This window comes from Oncorhynchus kisutch, linkage group LG15 (assembly GCF_002021735.2).
Source record: "Oncorhynchus kisutch isolate 150728-3 linkage group LG15, Okis_V2, whole genome shotgun sequence".
Classification (NCBI taxonomy): domain Eukaryota; kingdom Metazoa; phylum Chordata; class Actinopteri; order Salmoniformes; family Salmonidae; genus Oncorhynchus; species Oncorhynchus kisutch.
The window spans coordinates 92,435,259-92,451,393 of record NC_034188.2 but is presented as its reverse complement, the minus strand read 5'-3'; the positions used below and the strand labels follow the sequence as shown (position 1 = coordinate 92,451,393).

At 41.7% G+C, this 16,135-nt stretch overlaps 1 protein-coding gene across 1 annotated transcript in view; it reads right to left on the bottom strand.

Moving 5' to 3' along the window:
• tenm4 (teneurin transmembrane protein 4) overlaps window positions 1–16,135 on the bottom strand; it is a 598,174-nt gene that overhangs the window by 18,999 nt on the left and 563,040 nt on the right. The window contains 1 exon segment of the mRNA XM_031791303.1: window positions 13,522–13,664. Within this exon segment, the coding sequence (XP_031647163.1) occupies window positions 13,522–13,664 (143 nt within the window).

Here is a 16,135-nt window from a genome sequence, read left to right as displayed (position 1 = left end):
ATTCTGCAAAAAAACATACAACAATTAGCTGCTACAAACTATCTCAGCACCGGGGATTAAACCTCTAGTTTAGTTTCATGTCAAACAGCAGTTACCGAGCCAAAGCCATCTAGCACAGCCATCCTCTGCATTGTGTCGAGAAAAAGCCCCGCTGTTCACTGTAGTTGCATCGATGCGCTCTCTACAGAGGAAAAGGCGAAGCAAGAGGTTTCACTCCCGCCAAAAGCTGTCCACAATAAGCCCTGTGGCTTAAACTTGTCACCCACCCGCCCGACTCTTATTGTTAGGGCGGAGACATAAGCATCTTGTTTTCTGTGCCCCATTTTAAACTGTTGGTGTTAAACTGACAGCCATACCCAGTTTCTGCCTCTGCGTATGTTAGTGACCACATCAAATAAGCCAAAGTATAAATATAATACAAATCGGATGCTAAATGTAGCCTTTTCTAATAATTATTTTTCCCATCCAGTTTCACACTTTCACACCCCCCCCGCCCCCCCTCCAAAACCTCACTGCTAGCTCACAAGACATGAGTTGATTGACAGTTCACTGGTCCAATCAGAGGGCCGAGTGTGCATGTCACTAGCCAATCAGTGTGATACTGTCTCTGACTGTGTGGAGACTCTGTGCCACAAAATGAGTGACAAAACCTGGCCAGAATGTTGTCATCAGTCTCAAGTTATTTTATTTTCTGTCAAGTCAAGTTTCAAGTCATCAAATTTCTGACTTGAGTCCGACTCAAGTCAAAGTCATGTGACTCGAGTCCACACTTCTGATAATTGGAGGTACAAGGTACAAATCTGTCGTTCTGCCCCTGAACAGGCAGTTAACCCACTGTTCCTAGGCCGTCATTGAAAATAAGAATTTGTTCTTAACTGACTTGCCTAGTTAAATAAAGGTAAAAAAAATAATAAATAAAAATATTGTGTGGAAATATATACACTGAGTTTACAAAACATTAGGAACACCTGCTCTTCCCATGACATCGACTGACCAGGTGAATCCAGGTGAAAGATATGATCCCTTATTAGATGTCACTTGTTAAATCCACTTCAATCAGTGTAGATGAAGGGGAGGATGACTGGTTAAAGAAGGATTTTTAAGCCTTGAGACCATAGAGACATGGATTGTGTCTGTGTGTCGTTCAGAGGATGAACGGGCAAGACAAAATATATTTAAGAGCCTTTGAACGGGGTATGGTAGTAGGAGCCAGGAGCACCGGTTTGTGTCAAGAACTGCAACGCTGCTGGGTTTTTCACACTCAACAGTTTACCGTGTGTATCAAGAATGGTCCACCACCCAAAGGACATCCAGCCAACTTGACACAACAGCATTGGAGTCAACATGGTCAGCATCCCTGTGAAATGCTTTCGACACCTTGTAAGGCCCTGAAGAATTGAGGTAGTTCTGCGGGAACATTTCAGACTACACTGGGCTTTCAGAAACATTTATGGACAGCTTTATTACGATACATTTTTTATGAATCACTAATCACATTAAATAAATCATTTTCAGGGAAAAAAAACGTTTTATATTTAACGAGGCAAGTCAGTTAAGAACAAATTCTTATTTCCAATGAAGGCCTACCGGGGAACAGTGGGTTAACTGCCTTGTTCAGGGGAACAGTGGGTTAACTGCCTTGTTCAGGGGCAGAACGACATATTTTTACCTTGTCGGCTCGGGGATTTGAACTTACAACCTTTCTGTTACTAGTCCAACCCTCTAACCAATAGGCTACCTGCTCTAACCACTAGGCTACCTGCTCTAACCACTAGGCTACCTGCTCTAACCACTAGGTTACCTGCTCTAACCACTAGGCTACCTGCTCTAACCACTAGGCTCTAACCACTAGGCTACCTGCTCTAACCACTAGGCTACCTGCTCTAACCACTAGGCTACCTGCTCTAACCACTAGGCTACCTGCTCTAACCACTGGGCTACCTGCTCTAACCACTGGGCTACCTGCTCTAACCACTAGGCTACCTGCTCTAACCACTAGGCTACCTGCTCTAACCACTGGGCTACCTGCTCTAACCACTAGGCTACCTGCTCTAACTACTAGGCTACCTGCCTCTAACCACTAGGCTCTAACCACTGGGCTACCTGCTCTAACCACTAGGCTACCTGCTCTAACTACTAGGCTACCTGCTCTAACCACTAGGCTACCTGCTCTAACCACTAGGCTACCTGCTCTAACTACTAGGCTACCTGCTCTAACCACTAGGCTACCTGCTCTAACCACTAGGCTACCTGCTCTAACCACTAGGCTACCTGCTCTAACCACTGGGCTACCTGCTCTAACCACTGGGCTACCTGCTCTAACCACTAGGCTACCTGCTCTAACCACTAGGCTACCTGCTCTAACCACTAGGCTACCTGCTCTAACTACTAGGCTACCTGCTCTAACCACTAGGCTACCTGCTCTAACTACTAGGCTACCTGCTCTAACCACTAGGCTACCTGCTCTAACCACTAGGCTACCTGCTCTAACCACTAGGCTACCTGCTCTAACTACTAGGCTACCTGCTCTAACCACTGGGCTACCTGCTCTAACCACTAGGCTACCTGCTCTAACTACTAGGCTACCTGCCTCTAACCACTAGGCTCTAACCACTGGGCTACCTGCTCTAACCACTAGGCTACCTGCTCTAACCACTAGGCTACCTGCTCTAACCACTAGGCTACCTGCTCTAACCACTAGGCTACCTGCTCTAACCACTAGCCTACCTGCTCTAACTACTAGGCTACCTGCTCTAACCACTAGGCTACCTGCTCTAACTACTAGGCTACCTGCTCTAACCACTAGGCTACCTGCTCTAACCACTAGGCTACCTGCTCTAACCACTAGGCTACCTGCTCTAACTACTAGGCTACCTGCTCTAACCACTAGGCTACCTGCTCTAACCACTAGGCTACCTGCTCTAACTACTAGGCTACCTGCTCTAACCACTAGGCTACCTGCTCTAACCACTAGGCTACCTGCTCTAACCACTAGGCTACCTGCTCTAACTACTAGGCTACCTGCTCTAACCACTAGGCTACCTGCTCTAACTACTAGGCTACCTGCTCTAACCACTGGGCTACCTGCTCTAACCACTAGGCTACCTGCTCTAACTACTAGGCTACCTGCCTCTAACCACTAGGCTCTAACCACTGGGCTACCTGCTCTAACCACTAGGCTACCTGCTCTAACCACTAGGCTACCTGCTCTAACCACTAGGCTACCTGCTCTAACCACTAGGCTACCTGCTCTAACCACTAGCCTACCTGCTCTAACTACTAGGCTACCTGCTCTAACCACTAGGCTACCTGCTCTAACTACTAGGCTACCTGCTCTAACCACTAGGCTACCTGCTCTAACCACTAGGCTACCTGCTCTAACCACTAGGCTACCTGCTCTAACCACTAGGCTACCTGCTGGAATTTTTTTATTTTTTATTTATTTATTTTACCTTTATTTAACCAGGTAGGCTAGTTGAGAACACCTTTATTTAACCAGGTAGGCTAGTTGAGAACACCTTTATTTAACCAGGTAGGGCTAGTTGAGAACACCTTTATTTAACCAGGTAGGCTAGTTGAGAACACCTTTATTTAACCAGGTAGGCTAGTTGAGAACACCTTTATTTAACCAGGTAGGCTAGTTGAGAACACCTTTATTTAACCAGGTAGGCTAGTTGAGAACACCTTTATTTAACCAGGTAGGCAAGTTGAGAACAAGTTCTCATTTACAATTGCGACCTGGCCAAGATAAAGCAAAGCAGTTCGACAGATAAAACGACACAGAGTTACACATGGAGTAAAAACAAACATACAGTCAATAATGCAGTATAAACAAGTCTATATACAATGTGAGCAAATGAGGTGAGAAGGGAGGTAAAGGCAAAAAAGGCCATGATGGCAAAGTAAATACAATATAGCAAGTAAAATACTGGAATGGTAGTTTTGCAATGGAAGAATGTGCAAAGTAGAAATAAAAAATAATGGGGTGCAAAGGAGCAAAATAAATAAATTAATTAAAATTAAATACAGTTGGGAAAGAGGTAGTTGTTTGGGCTAAATTATAGGTGGGCTATGTACAGGTGCAGTAATCTGTGAGCTGCTCTGACAGTTGGTGCTTAAAGCTAGTGAGGGAGATAAGTGTTTCCAGTTTCAGAGATTTTTGTAGTTCGTTCCAGTCATTGGCAGCAGAGAACTGGAAGGAGAGGCGGCCAAAGAAAGAATTGGTTTTGGGGGTGACTAGAGAGATATACCTGCTGGAGCGTGTGCTACAGGTGGGAGATGCTATGGTGACCAGCGAGCTGAGATAAGGGGGGACTTTACCTAGCAGGGTCTTGTAGATGACATGGAGCCAGTGGGTTTGGCGACGAGTATGAAGCGAGGGCCAGCCAACGAGAGCGTACAGGTCGCAATGGTGGGTAGTATATGGGGCTTTGGTGATAAAACGGATTGCACTGTGATAGACTGCATCCAATTTGTTGAGTAGGGTATTGGAGGCTATTTTGTAAATGACATCGCCAAAGTCGAGGATTGGTAGGATGGTCAGTTTTACAAGGGTATGTTTGGCAGCATGAGTGAAGGATGCTTTGTTGCGAAATAGGAAGCCAATTCTAGATTTAACTTTGGATTGGAGATGTTTGATATGGGTCTGGAAGGAGAGTTTACAGTCTAACCAGACACCTAAGTATTTGTAGTTGTCCACGTATTCTAAGTCAGAGCCGTCCAGAGTAGTGATGTTGGACAGGCGGGTAGGTGCAGGTAGCGATCGGTTGAAGAGCATGCATTTAGTTTTACTTGTATTTAAGAGCAATTGGAGGCCACGGAAGGAGAGTTGTATGGCATTGAAGCTTGCCTGGAGGGTTGTTAACACAGTGTCCAAAGAAGGGCCGGAAGTATACAGAATGACTTTGTCAAAGCAACAAAATAACTATGGCTTTACAAAGATGGTGAAAACTAGGAGAAAACGTTGGGGGTTAAGTGGGTGAAAATATTTCCAGAAGTCACAGAAGGACAACAGAGGGACATGTCTGAAGTTTAACAAGCTTTTATTCATTCAAAGTGGTCCAAATTAAAGGGCACTTCATTTAATATACCAGGCATTTAAAACTCAATATTTGTGGACACTTAAAATATCGAAAGGTAGTATTTTCATGGAATGATCCAGGTAACAGTCGTGATCAGTGAGCTCTCTCTCAGATTTAACCAATAACCCAAACCCCATGGTGACATTCACAAATCACAATAATTTGTGATGCTGGGCAATTCAAAGCATTATGTGGTTTCACCAAAAGGGATGGATAATGGTTGTTGATAGCTAGCTACCTGGCTTTTGGAGGACAATGACTTGCAGACAGTAGACAGGTAAACAGCCGCAGCTTGTTTGTGAGGTTCATCACACATCAGTTTTCCACCTCTGAAATGTGTTTGTAAATATATCCTCTCCTACAAACTGTATGCACTTATTCCTTAATAACGAAGAGGAAGAAGAAGATACATACTATTATATATACTATATATACTATTATATATACTATTATATATATTATTATATATACTATTATATATTATTATATATACTATTATATATACTATTATATATACTATTATATATACTATATATACTATTATAGACTATATATACTATTATATATACTATTATAGACTATATATATTATTATATATACTATTATATATATTATTATATATACTATTATATATACTATTATATATACTATTATATATACTATTATATATACTATTATATATACTATTATAGACTATATATACTATTATATATACTATTATATATACTATTATATATACTATTATATATATTATTATATATACTATTATATATACTATTATATATACTATTATATATACTATTATAGACTATATATACTATTATATATATTATTATATACTATTATATAGACTATATACTATTATATAGACTATATATACTATTATAGACTATATATACTATTATATATACTATTATAGACTATATATACTATTATATAGACTATATATACTATTATATATACTATTATATATACTATTATATATATTATTATATATACTATTATATATACTATTATATATACTATTATATATACTATTATATATACTATTATAGACTATATATACTATTATATAGACTATATATACTATTATATAGACTATATATACTATTATATATATTATTATATATACTATTATATATACTATTATATATACTATTATATATACTATTATATATACTATTATAGACTATATATACTATTATATATACTATTATATATATTATTATATATACTATTATATAGACTATATATACTATATATACTATTATATAGACTATATATACTATATATACTATTATATAGACTATATATACTATTATATATATTATTATATATACTATTATATAGACTATATATACTATATATACTATTATATAGACTATATATACTATATATACTATTATATAGACTATATATACTATTATATATACTATTATATATACTATTATATATATTATTATATATACTATTATATATACTATTATATATACTATTATATATACTATTATATATACTATTATAGACTATATATACTATTATATAGACTATTATATATATTATTATATATACTATTATATAGACTATATATACTATTATAGACTATATATACTATTATATATACTATTATAGACTATATATACTATTATATATACTATTATATAGACTATATATACTATTATATAGACTATATATACTATTATAGACTATATATACTATTATAGACTATATATACTATTATATATACTATTATAGACTATATATACTATTATATATACTATTATAGACTATATATACTATTATATATACTATTATAGACTATATATACTATTATATATACTATTATATAGACTATATATACTATTATAGACTATATATACTATATATACTATTATATATACTATTATATAGACTATATATACTATTATATAGACTATATATACTATTATATAGATTATATATACTATTATATATACTATTATATATACTATTATATATACTATATATACTATTATATAGACTATATATACTATTATATAGACTATATATACTATTATATATACTATTATATATACTATTATATATACTATTATATATACTATATATACTATTATATAGACTATATATACTATTATATAGACTATATATACTAATATATAGACTAGATATACTATTATATAGACTATATATACTATTATATATACTATTATATATACTATTATATATACTATATATACTATTATATAGACTATATATACTATTATATAGACTATATATACTAATATATAGACTAGATATACTATTATATAGACTATATATACTATTATATAGACGATATAAACTATTATATTGAAGATACATACTATTATATAGACTTTATATACAATTATATAGAAGATAAATACTATTATATCGACTATATATACTATTATATAGAAGATACAGTTGAAGTCAGAAGTTTACATACACTTTAGCCAAATACATTTAAACTCAATTTTTCACATTTCCTGACATTTAATCCTAGTAAAAATCAGAATCAGGAACTCTATTTTTTAAGAATGTGAAATGTCAGAATAATAGTAGAGAGAGTGATTTATTTCAGCATATATTTCTTTCATCACATTCCCAGTGGGTCAGAGGTTTACATACAGTACACTCAATTAGTATTCGGTAGCAATGCATTTAAATTGTTTAACTTGGGTAAAACATTTTGGGTAGCCTTCCACAAGTTGGGTGAATTTTGGCCCATTCCTCCCAACAGAGCTGGTGTAACTGAGTCAGGTTTGTAGGCCTCCTTGTCAAGAGTGTGCAAAGCTGTCATCAAGGAAAAGGGTGGCTACTTTGAAGAACCTCAAATATAAAATATAAGTTGATTTGTTTAACACTTGTTTGGTTACTACATGATTCCATATGTGTTATTTCATAGTTTTGATGTTTTAACTATTATTCTACAATGTAGAAGACAGTAAAAATAAAGAAAACCCCTGGAATGAGAAGGTGGATCCAAACATTTGACTGGTTCTGTATATATATTGAAAATATACACTATTTGAAATGGAAATGCTTGGAAGGGTGATTCTGTATGTCTGTTCTGGCAGCCTTGAAGGAGGAACCACTGGGGGCTGGGTTCAGAGGCTCCCCATGGGGGAAACAATATGGAGACGCACACAGGAGAGGAGAGTCCCATGGAGATTTGGGCATGAGTGCACACAAATGCACACACACACACACACATTATTCTCGGGGGAGGAGGCCCAGATAGGAAAAATGTATCCTACAGGACACCCATCACTGTAGCTATGTCAATATTACTGGATGGTAGCGAATTGGTCATAGCACACGGGAATACCTCAAGGTATCAAGGTACTGAGTAGCACCTGGGCTGCATCCCACATGGCTGAGTATTCCCTATTTGGTGGACTGATACAGGGCCCAGAGGGCTCTATATTCTGTAGGGAATATGGTTAGAGACACAGGGCCCAGAGGGCTCTATACAGGGAATAGGGTTAGGGACACAGGGCCCAGAGGGCTCTATATTCTGTAGGGAATAGGGTTAGAGACACAGGGCCCAGAGGGCTCTATACAGGGAATAGGGTTAGGGACACAGGGCCCAGAGGGCTCTATATAAGGAATAGGGTTAGAGACACAGGGCCCAGAGGGCTCTATATACTGTAGGGAATAGGGTTAGGGACACAGGGCCCAGAGGGCTCTATACAGGGAATAGGGTTAGGGACACAGGGCCCAGAGGGCTCTATATAAGGAATAGGGTTAGGGACACAGGGGCCCACAGGGCTCTATATTCTGTAGGGAATAGGGTTAAGGACACAGGGCCCAGAGGGCTCTATATACTGTTGGGAATATGAATAGAGACACAGGGCACAGAGGGCTCTATGTACTGTAGGGAATAGGGTTAGGGACACAGGGCCCAGAGGGCTCTATATACTGTAGGGAATAGGGTTAGGGACACAGGGCCCAGAGGGCTCTATATACTGTAGGGAATAGGGTTAGGGACACAGGTACCAGCGGGCTCTAAATAGTGAATAGGGTTAGAGACACAGGGCCCAGAGGGCTCTATATGGGGAATAGGGTTAGAGACACAGGGCCCAGAGGGCTCTATATAGTGAATAGGGTTAAAGACACAGGGCCCAGAGGGCTCTATATACTGTTTGGGAATAGGGTTAGGGACACAGGGCCCAGAGGGCTCTATATACTGTAGGGAATAGGGTTAGGGACACAGGTACCAGCGGGCTCTAAATAGTGAATAGGGTTAGAGACACAGGGCCCAGAGGGCTCTATATACTGTAGGGAATAGGGTTAGGGACACAGGGCCCAGAGGGCTCTATATACTGTAGGGAATAGGGTTAGGGACACAGGGCCCAGAGGGCTCTAAATAGTGAATAGGGTTAGAGACACAGGGCCCAGAGGGCTCTATACAGGCAATAGGGTTAGAGACACAGGGCCCAGAGGGCTCTATACTCTGTAGGGAATAGGGTTAGAGACACATGGCCCAGAGGGCTCTATACAGGGAATAGGGTTAGGGACACAGGGCCCAGAGGGCTCTATATTCTGTAGGGAATAGGGTTAGAGACACAGGGCCCAGAGGGCTCTATACAGGGAATAGGGTTAGGGACACAGGGCCCAGAGGGCTCTATATAAGGAATAGGGTTAGAGACACAGGGCCCAGAGGGCTCTATATACTGTAGGGAATAGGGTTAGGGACACAGGGCCCAGAGGGCTCTATACAGGGAATAGGGTTAGAGACACAGGGCACAGAGGGCTCTATGTAAGGAATAGGGTTAGAGACACAGGGCCCAGAGGGCTCTATATACTGTAGGGAATAGGGTTAGGGACACAGGGCCCAGAGGGCTCTATATACTGTAGGGAATAGGGTTAGGGACACAGGGCCCAGAGGGCTCTAAATAGTGAATAGGGTTAGAGACACAGGGCCCAGAGGGCTCTATACAGGCAATAGGGTTAGAGACACAGGGCCCAGAGGGCTCTATATTCTGTAGGGAATAGGGTTAGAGACACAGGGCCCAGAGGGCTCTATACAGGGAATAGGGTTAGGGACACAGGGCCCAGAGGGCTCTATATTCTGTAGGGAATAGGGTTAGAGACACAGGGCCCAGAGGGCTCTATACAGGGAATAGGGTTAGGGACACAGGGCCCAGAGGGCTCTATATAAGGAATAGGGTTAGAGACACAGGGCCCAGAGGGCTCTATATACTGTAGGGAATAGGGTTAGGGACACAGGGCCCAGAGGGCTCTATACAGGGAATAGGGTTAGGGACACAGGGCCCAGAGGGCTCTATATAAGGAATAGGGTTAGGGACACAGGGGCCCACAGGGCTCTATATACTGTAGGGAATAGGGTTAGAGACACAGGGCCCAGAGGGCTCTATATACTGTTGGGAATATGAATAGAGACACAGGGCACAGAGGGCTCTATGTAAGGAATAGGGTTAGAGACACAGGGCCCAGAGGGCTCTATATACTGTAGGGAATAGGGTTAGGGACACAGGTACCAGCGGGCTCTAAATAGTGAATAGGGTTAGAGACACAGGGCCCAGAGGGCTCTATATGGGGAATAGGGTTAAAGACACAGGGCCCAGAGGGCTCTATATAAGGAATAGGGTTAGAGACACAGGGCCCAGAGGGCTCTATATACTGTAGGGAATAGGGTTAGGGACACCGGGCACAGAGGGCTCTATGTAAGGAATAGGGTTAGAGACACAGGGCCCAGAGGGCTCTATATACTGTAGGGAATAGGGTTAGAGACACCGGGCCCAGAGGGCTCTATATAGGGAATAGGGTTAGATACACAGGGCTGGTTCGTTCACCTTTCTGTCCTGAACCTGGATGTGTGTAAAGCTAATTTCCATGTATAAGCAGGCTAGCTGCTTACTATCACAGGCCATGACCTCACTTCCCATTTGTATTGTAACAGCCCAGGAGTAACAGTAGAGGTCAACCGTAGAGGTCAACCGTAGAGGTCAACAGTAGAGGTCAACAGTAGAAGTCAACCGTAGAGGAAGACCGTAGAGGAAGACCGTAGAGGTCAACCGTAGAGGTCAACCATAGAGGTCAACAGTAGAGGTCAACCATAGAGGTCAACCATAGAGGTTAACAGTAGAGGTCAAATGGTTTGAAAAGCTGTTCTCTATACTCTCTATTCTGCTTCTATTTACGTCCCAAATGGCACCCCATTCGAACCAGGGATAAAAGGACTGTACTGTATAGGTTATAGGGTCCCATTCGAACCGGGGCACTGTATAGGTTATAGGGTCCCATTTGGGATGAAAGGACTGTACTGTATAGGTTATAGGGTCCCAATTGGGATGAAAGGACTGTACTGCCATCCTGAGGCCTGGACTCAGACCAGGTCAAGCTGGGTTTGATCTGATAGTTCCTGGTCTAAAGTAGTGCACTACATAGGGAATAGGGTGCCCTGGTCTAAAGTAGTGCACTACATAGGGAATAGGGTGCCCTGGTCTAAAGTAGTGCACTACATAGGGAATAGTGTTCCATTTAGAACACATTGTTCTTATCACTCTTCCTTATTACACCCAGCTGTCCTCAGCATTATGGTCATTATAATGGCCTTTTATAAGGACCTATTCTTTCTTATTGACTAAACAGCTATGAAAGCTTATCATTTTACGGTAAAAGGCTGGGACGCTGAGTGACACTCTGTCTAGGGATCGGCTGAGAGCCTAATGTGTGGCTGCCTGGGTGGCTGTTCGATCCAGCTGTAACTACAGCCGTCCAAGACAACAACAACCTGTTTAATTATTCACACTGGACTCCGAGGCAGCAGGCGATATGAAGGGCTGATCAACGAGGGAACCAGAGCATGCCTTGTCTGTCTACTCTCTGCCTGGCTGTGAGGGAAGATGTAAGGCAGAGATGAAATCAATGGTCTCTTGGTGGTGGAGGAGAAGAAACAATGAATCTCTCTAATGGCAGCCAGGACAATTACCAGAGGCGTTTAGGCATGACTCTGTTTCTCACTGTCTGTTTCCCCCATCTCCGGGCTGAGGGGCTGGACTAGGTCCCCATACCCCAGACAGAGGGGCCACTGGGCCATGATCTGGTCTGATAACTGGGTAGCTCCTTAGGGAGTCTGGAACTCTGCTAACAGGTTGGTTACTATCTGATAGGAAAGACAGAGGCAGAGGTATGATGATGAGCGGGGATGGAGGGATGGAGAGATGGAGGGATGGATTGATGGAGAATGGAGGGATGGAGAGATGGAGGGATGGATTGATGGAGAATGGAGGGATGGATTGATGGAGAGATGGAGGGATGGATTGATGGAGAGATTGAGGGATGGATTGATGGCTGGAGGGATGGATTGATGGCTAGAGGGATGGATTGATGGTTGGATGGATTGATCCCTGGATGGAGGGATGGATGGAGGGATTGATGGCTGAATGGAGGGATGGATTGATGGCTGAATAGAGGGATGGATTAATGGCTGGATGGAGGGATGGAGGGATTGATGGCTAGATGGAGGGATGGATTGTATTGGGAATTATCCAGTACATATGTGCCCATTATACATTTCGTAGCAGTCAGCAGGATGAGTGTACTCTATAAGTGTATCTGGGTCATTAGACACCATTAGATATGCCCCTGTCTGGGGAGTGAACGTGTCTGGTTATTTTTGTACCATTGCTATGGCTCTAGTGTTTTTATGCCCTAATGTGAAACCAAACTGAAATGAGTGCAAGGCTAAAAGATAACGGTGGCTAAATGCCAGAGGGGGTTAATCATTAACATAAAGAGGGGTTACTATGTGCGTGATGTAAGGATGAATCCTGTATAAGGGCTGGAAAGGGAGTTACTTCATGAACCAGCTCGGCTTGTGTTACATTGTAATACAGTCTATTTGAACTCACAGGCTCCGGGATTTCAGAACTATTATTGACTGAATATTTCCACGACAATTGATGGCTGGATGGAGGGATGGATTGATAGCTGGATGGAGGGATGGATTGATGGCTGGATGGAGGGATGGATTGATGGATGGATGGAGGGATGGATTGATGGCTGGAGGGATGGATTGATGGATGGATGGAGGGATGGATTGATGGCTGGAGGGATGGATTGATGGATGGATGGAGGGATGGATTGATGGATGGATGGACGGATGGATTGATGGATGGATGGATGGATGGAGGGATGGATTGATGGTTGGATGGAGGGATGGAGGGATTGATGGCTGGATGGAGGGATGGAGGGATTGATGGCTGGATGGAGGGATGGATTGATGGCTGGATGGAGGGATGGATTGATGGTTGGATGGAGGGATTGATGGTTGGATGGAGGGATTGATGGCGGGATGGAGGGATTGATGGGAGCGACAGAGATATGAGTGAGGATTGGAGGGATGGATGACTGAGTGTCCAGTACAGTAGTGTAGACTGTGTCATATTACCTTAGTGCTGTCCCACTCCTGAGCGTTGATCTGTGTTCTGACTAGCTCGTAGGATGGCTCCATGGTATCAGTAGAGGGTTTACGGTAGCCTGGTATAACGTTGTACAGCTGGAAGCCAAACGTCACCAGCCAACTGTTGACATCTGGGGAAAAAGGGATGAGAAAAATACATTTCAAATACACAGTACAGGCTTATCATTATCATACACACATACCACAATGTATTGTAGACTCTCAGAGAGAGCCTGTCATAAACATCATTAAACATTCACCTGGTCTACACAGGTGACACCTCTCAGAGAGAGCCTGTCATAAACATCATTAAACATTCACCTGGTCTACACAGGTGACACCTCTCAGAGAGAGCCTGTCATAAACATCATTAAACATTCACCTGGTCTACACAGGTGACACCTCTCAGAGAGAGCCTGTCATAAACATCATTAAACATTCACCTGGTCTACACAGGTGACACCTCTCAGAGAGAGCCTGTCATAAACATCATTAAACATTCACCTGGTCTACACAGGTGACACCTCTCAGAGAGAGCCTGTCATAAACATCATTAAACATTCACCTGGTCTACACAGGTGACACCTCTCAGAGAGAGCCTGTCATAAACATCATTAAACATTCACCTGGTCTACACAGGTGACACCTCTCAGAGAGAGCCTGTCATAAACATCATTAAACATTCACCTGGTCTACACAGGTGACACCTCTCAGAGAGAGCCTGTCATAAACATCATTAAACATTCACCTGGTCTACACAGGTGACACCTCTCAGAGAGAGCCTGTCATAAACATCATTAAACATTCACCTGGTCTACACAGGTGACACCTCTCAGAGAGAGCCTGTCATAAACATCATTAAACATTCACCTGGTCTACACAGGTGCTTTATTTATAGTAGCTTTTCCACCAAACTGTGTTTTTCTTACATGGCTTAATAAGGTGACAATTGTCACGCCTTGGTCTTAGTGTTTTGTGTTTTCGTTATATATTTTGGTCAGGCCAGGGTGTGACATGGGTTTACGTGTTGTGTTTCGCATTGGGGTTTTATAGGATTGGGATTGCTATGATTAGGGGTGTGTCTAGTTAGGTTTGGGCTGCCTGAGGCGGTTCTCAATCAGAGTCAGGTGTTTCTTGTTGCCTCTGATTGGGAACCGTATTTAGGTAGCCTGAGTTTCACTTTGTCTTTCGTGGGTGATTGTTCCTGTCTCTTTTTATTTATTTATTTTTTATTTTACCTTTATTTAACCAGGCAAGTCAGTTAAGAACACATTCTTATTTTCAATGACGGCCTAGGAACAGTGGGTTAACTGCCCTGTTCAGGGGCAGAACGACAGATTTGTACCTTGTCAGCTCAGGGGATTGAACTCGCAACCTTCCGGTTACTAGTCCAACGCTCTAACCACTAGGCTCTAACCACTAGGCTATGCTGCCGCCTCTGTGTAGTGTTCACCAGATAGGCTGTATTAGGTTGGTGGGTGATTGTTCCTGTCTCTGTGTAGTGTTCACCAGATAGGCTGTATTAGGTTGGTGGGTGATTGTTCCTGTCTCTGTGTAGTGTTCACCAGATAGGCTGTATTAGGTTGGTGGGTGATTGTTCCTGTCTCTGTGTAGTGTTCACCAGATAGGCTGTATTAGGTTGGTGGGTGATTGTTCCTGTCTCTGTGTAGTGTTCACCAGATAGGCTGTATTAGGTTGGTGGGTGATTGTTCCTGTCTCTGTGTAGTGTTCACCAGATAGGCTGTATTAGGTTGGTGGGTGATTGTTCCTGTCTCTGTGTAGTGTTCACCAGATAGGCTGTATTAGGTTGGTGGGTGATTGTTCCTGTCTCTGTGTAGTGTTCACCAGATAGGCTGTATTAGGTTGGTGGGTGATTGTTCCTGTCTCTGTGTAGTTTCACCAGATAGGCTGTATTAGGTTGGTGGGTGATTGTTCCTGTCTCTGTGTAGTGTTCACCAGATAGGCTGTAATTAGGTTTCACGTTCCGTTTGTTGTTTTGTATTTATTATAGTTCATGTATCGTCACTTTTCTTCATTAAAGACATGAGTAACCACCACGCTGCATTTCGGTCCGACTCTCTTTCTACAAACGAAGAACGCCGTTACAACAATGGGCTTTAAATCACATCCCCAGAAAGAGCTTTAAATCACATCCCCGAAAGAGCTTTAAATCACATCCCCAGAAAGAGCTTTAAATCACATCCCCAGAAGAGCTTTAAATCACATCCCCAGAAGAGCTTTAAATCACATCCCCAGAAAGAGCTTTAAATCACATCCCCAGAAAGAGCTTTAAATCACATCCCCAGAAAGAGCTTTAAATCACATCCCCAGAAAGAGCTTTAAATCACATCCCCAGAAAGAGCATAAAAGTGGGACTGAAGCAGAGTAGATATTGAGTCATTTGTTATGTCAACCCCCTCCAATAGCTCTATTCGTTATGGGCAGTAGAGTTGTTCTCTGGCTTCCACGTTTAGGCACCTCTTCAGTTATTCACGGCTGCATTGTGGCACCTGACAGAGCTGTTTTAAATAAGGATTTTTTTGGGGTTTGAAGACAATGAAAGGACCCAGGTAATCAGCTGAATGGAATGGAAATGTCAGCG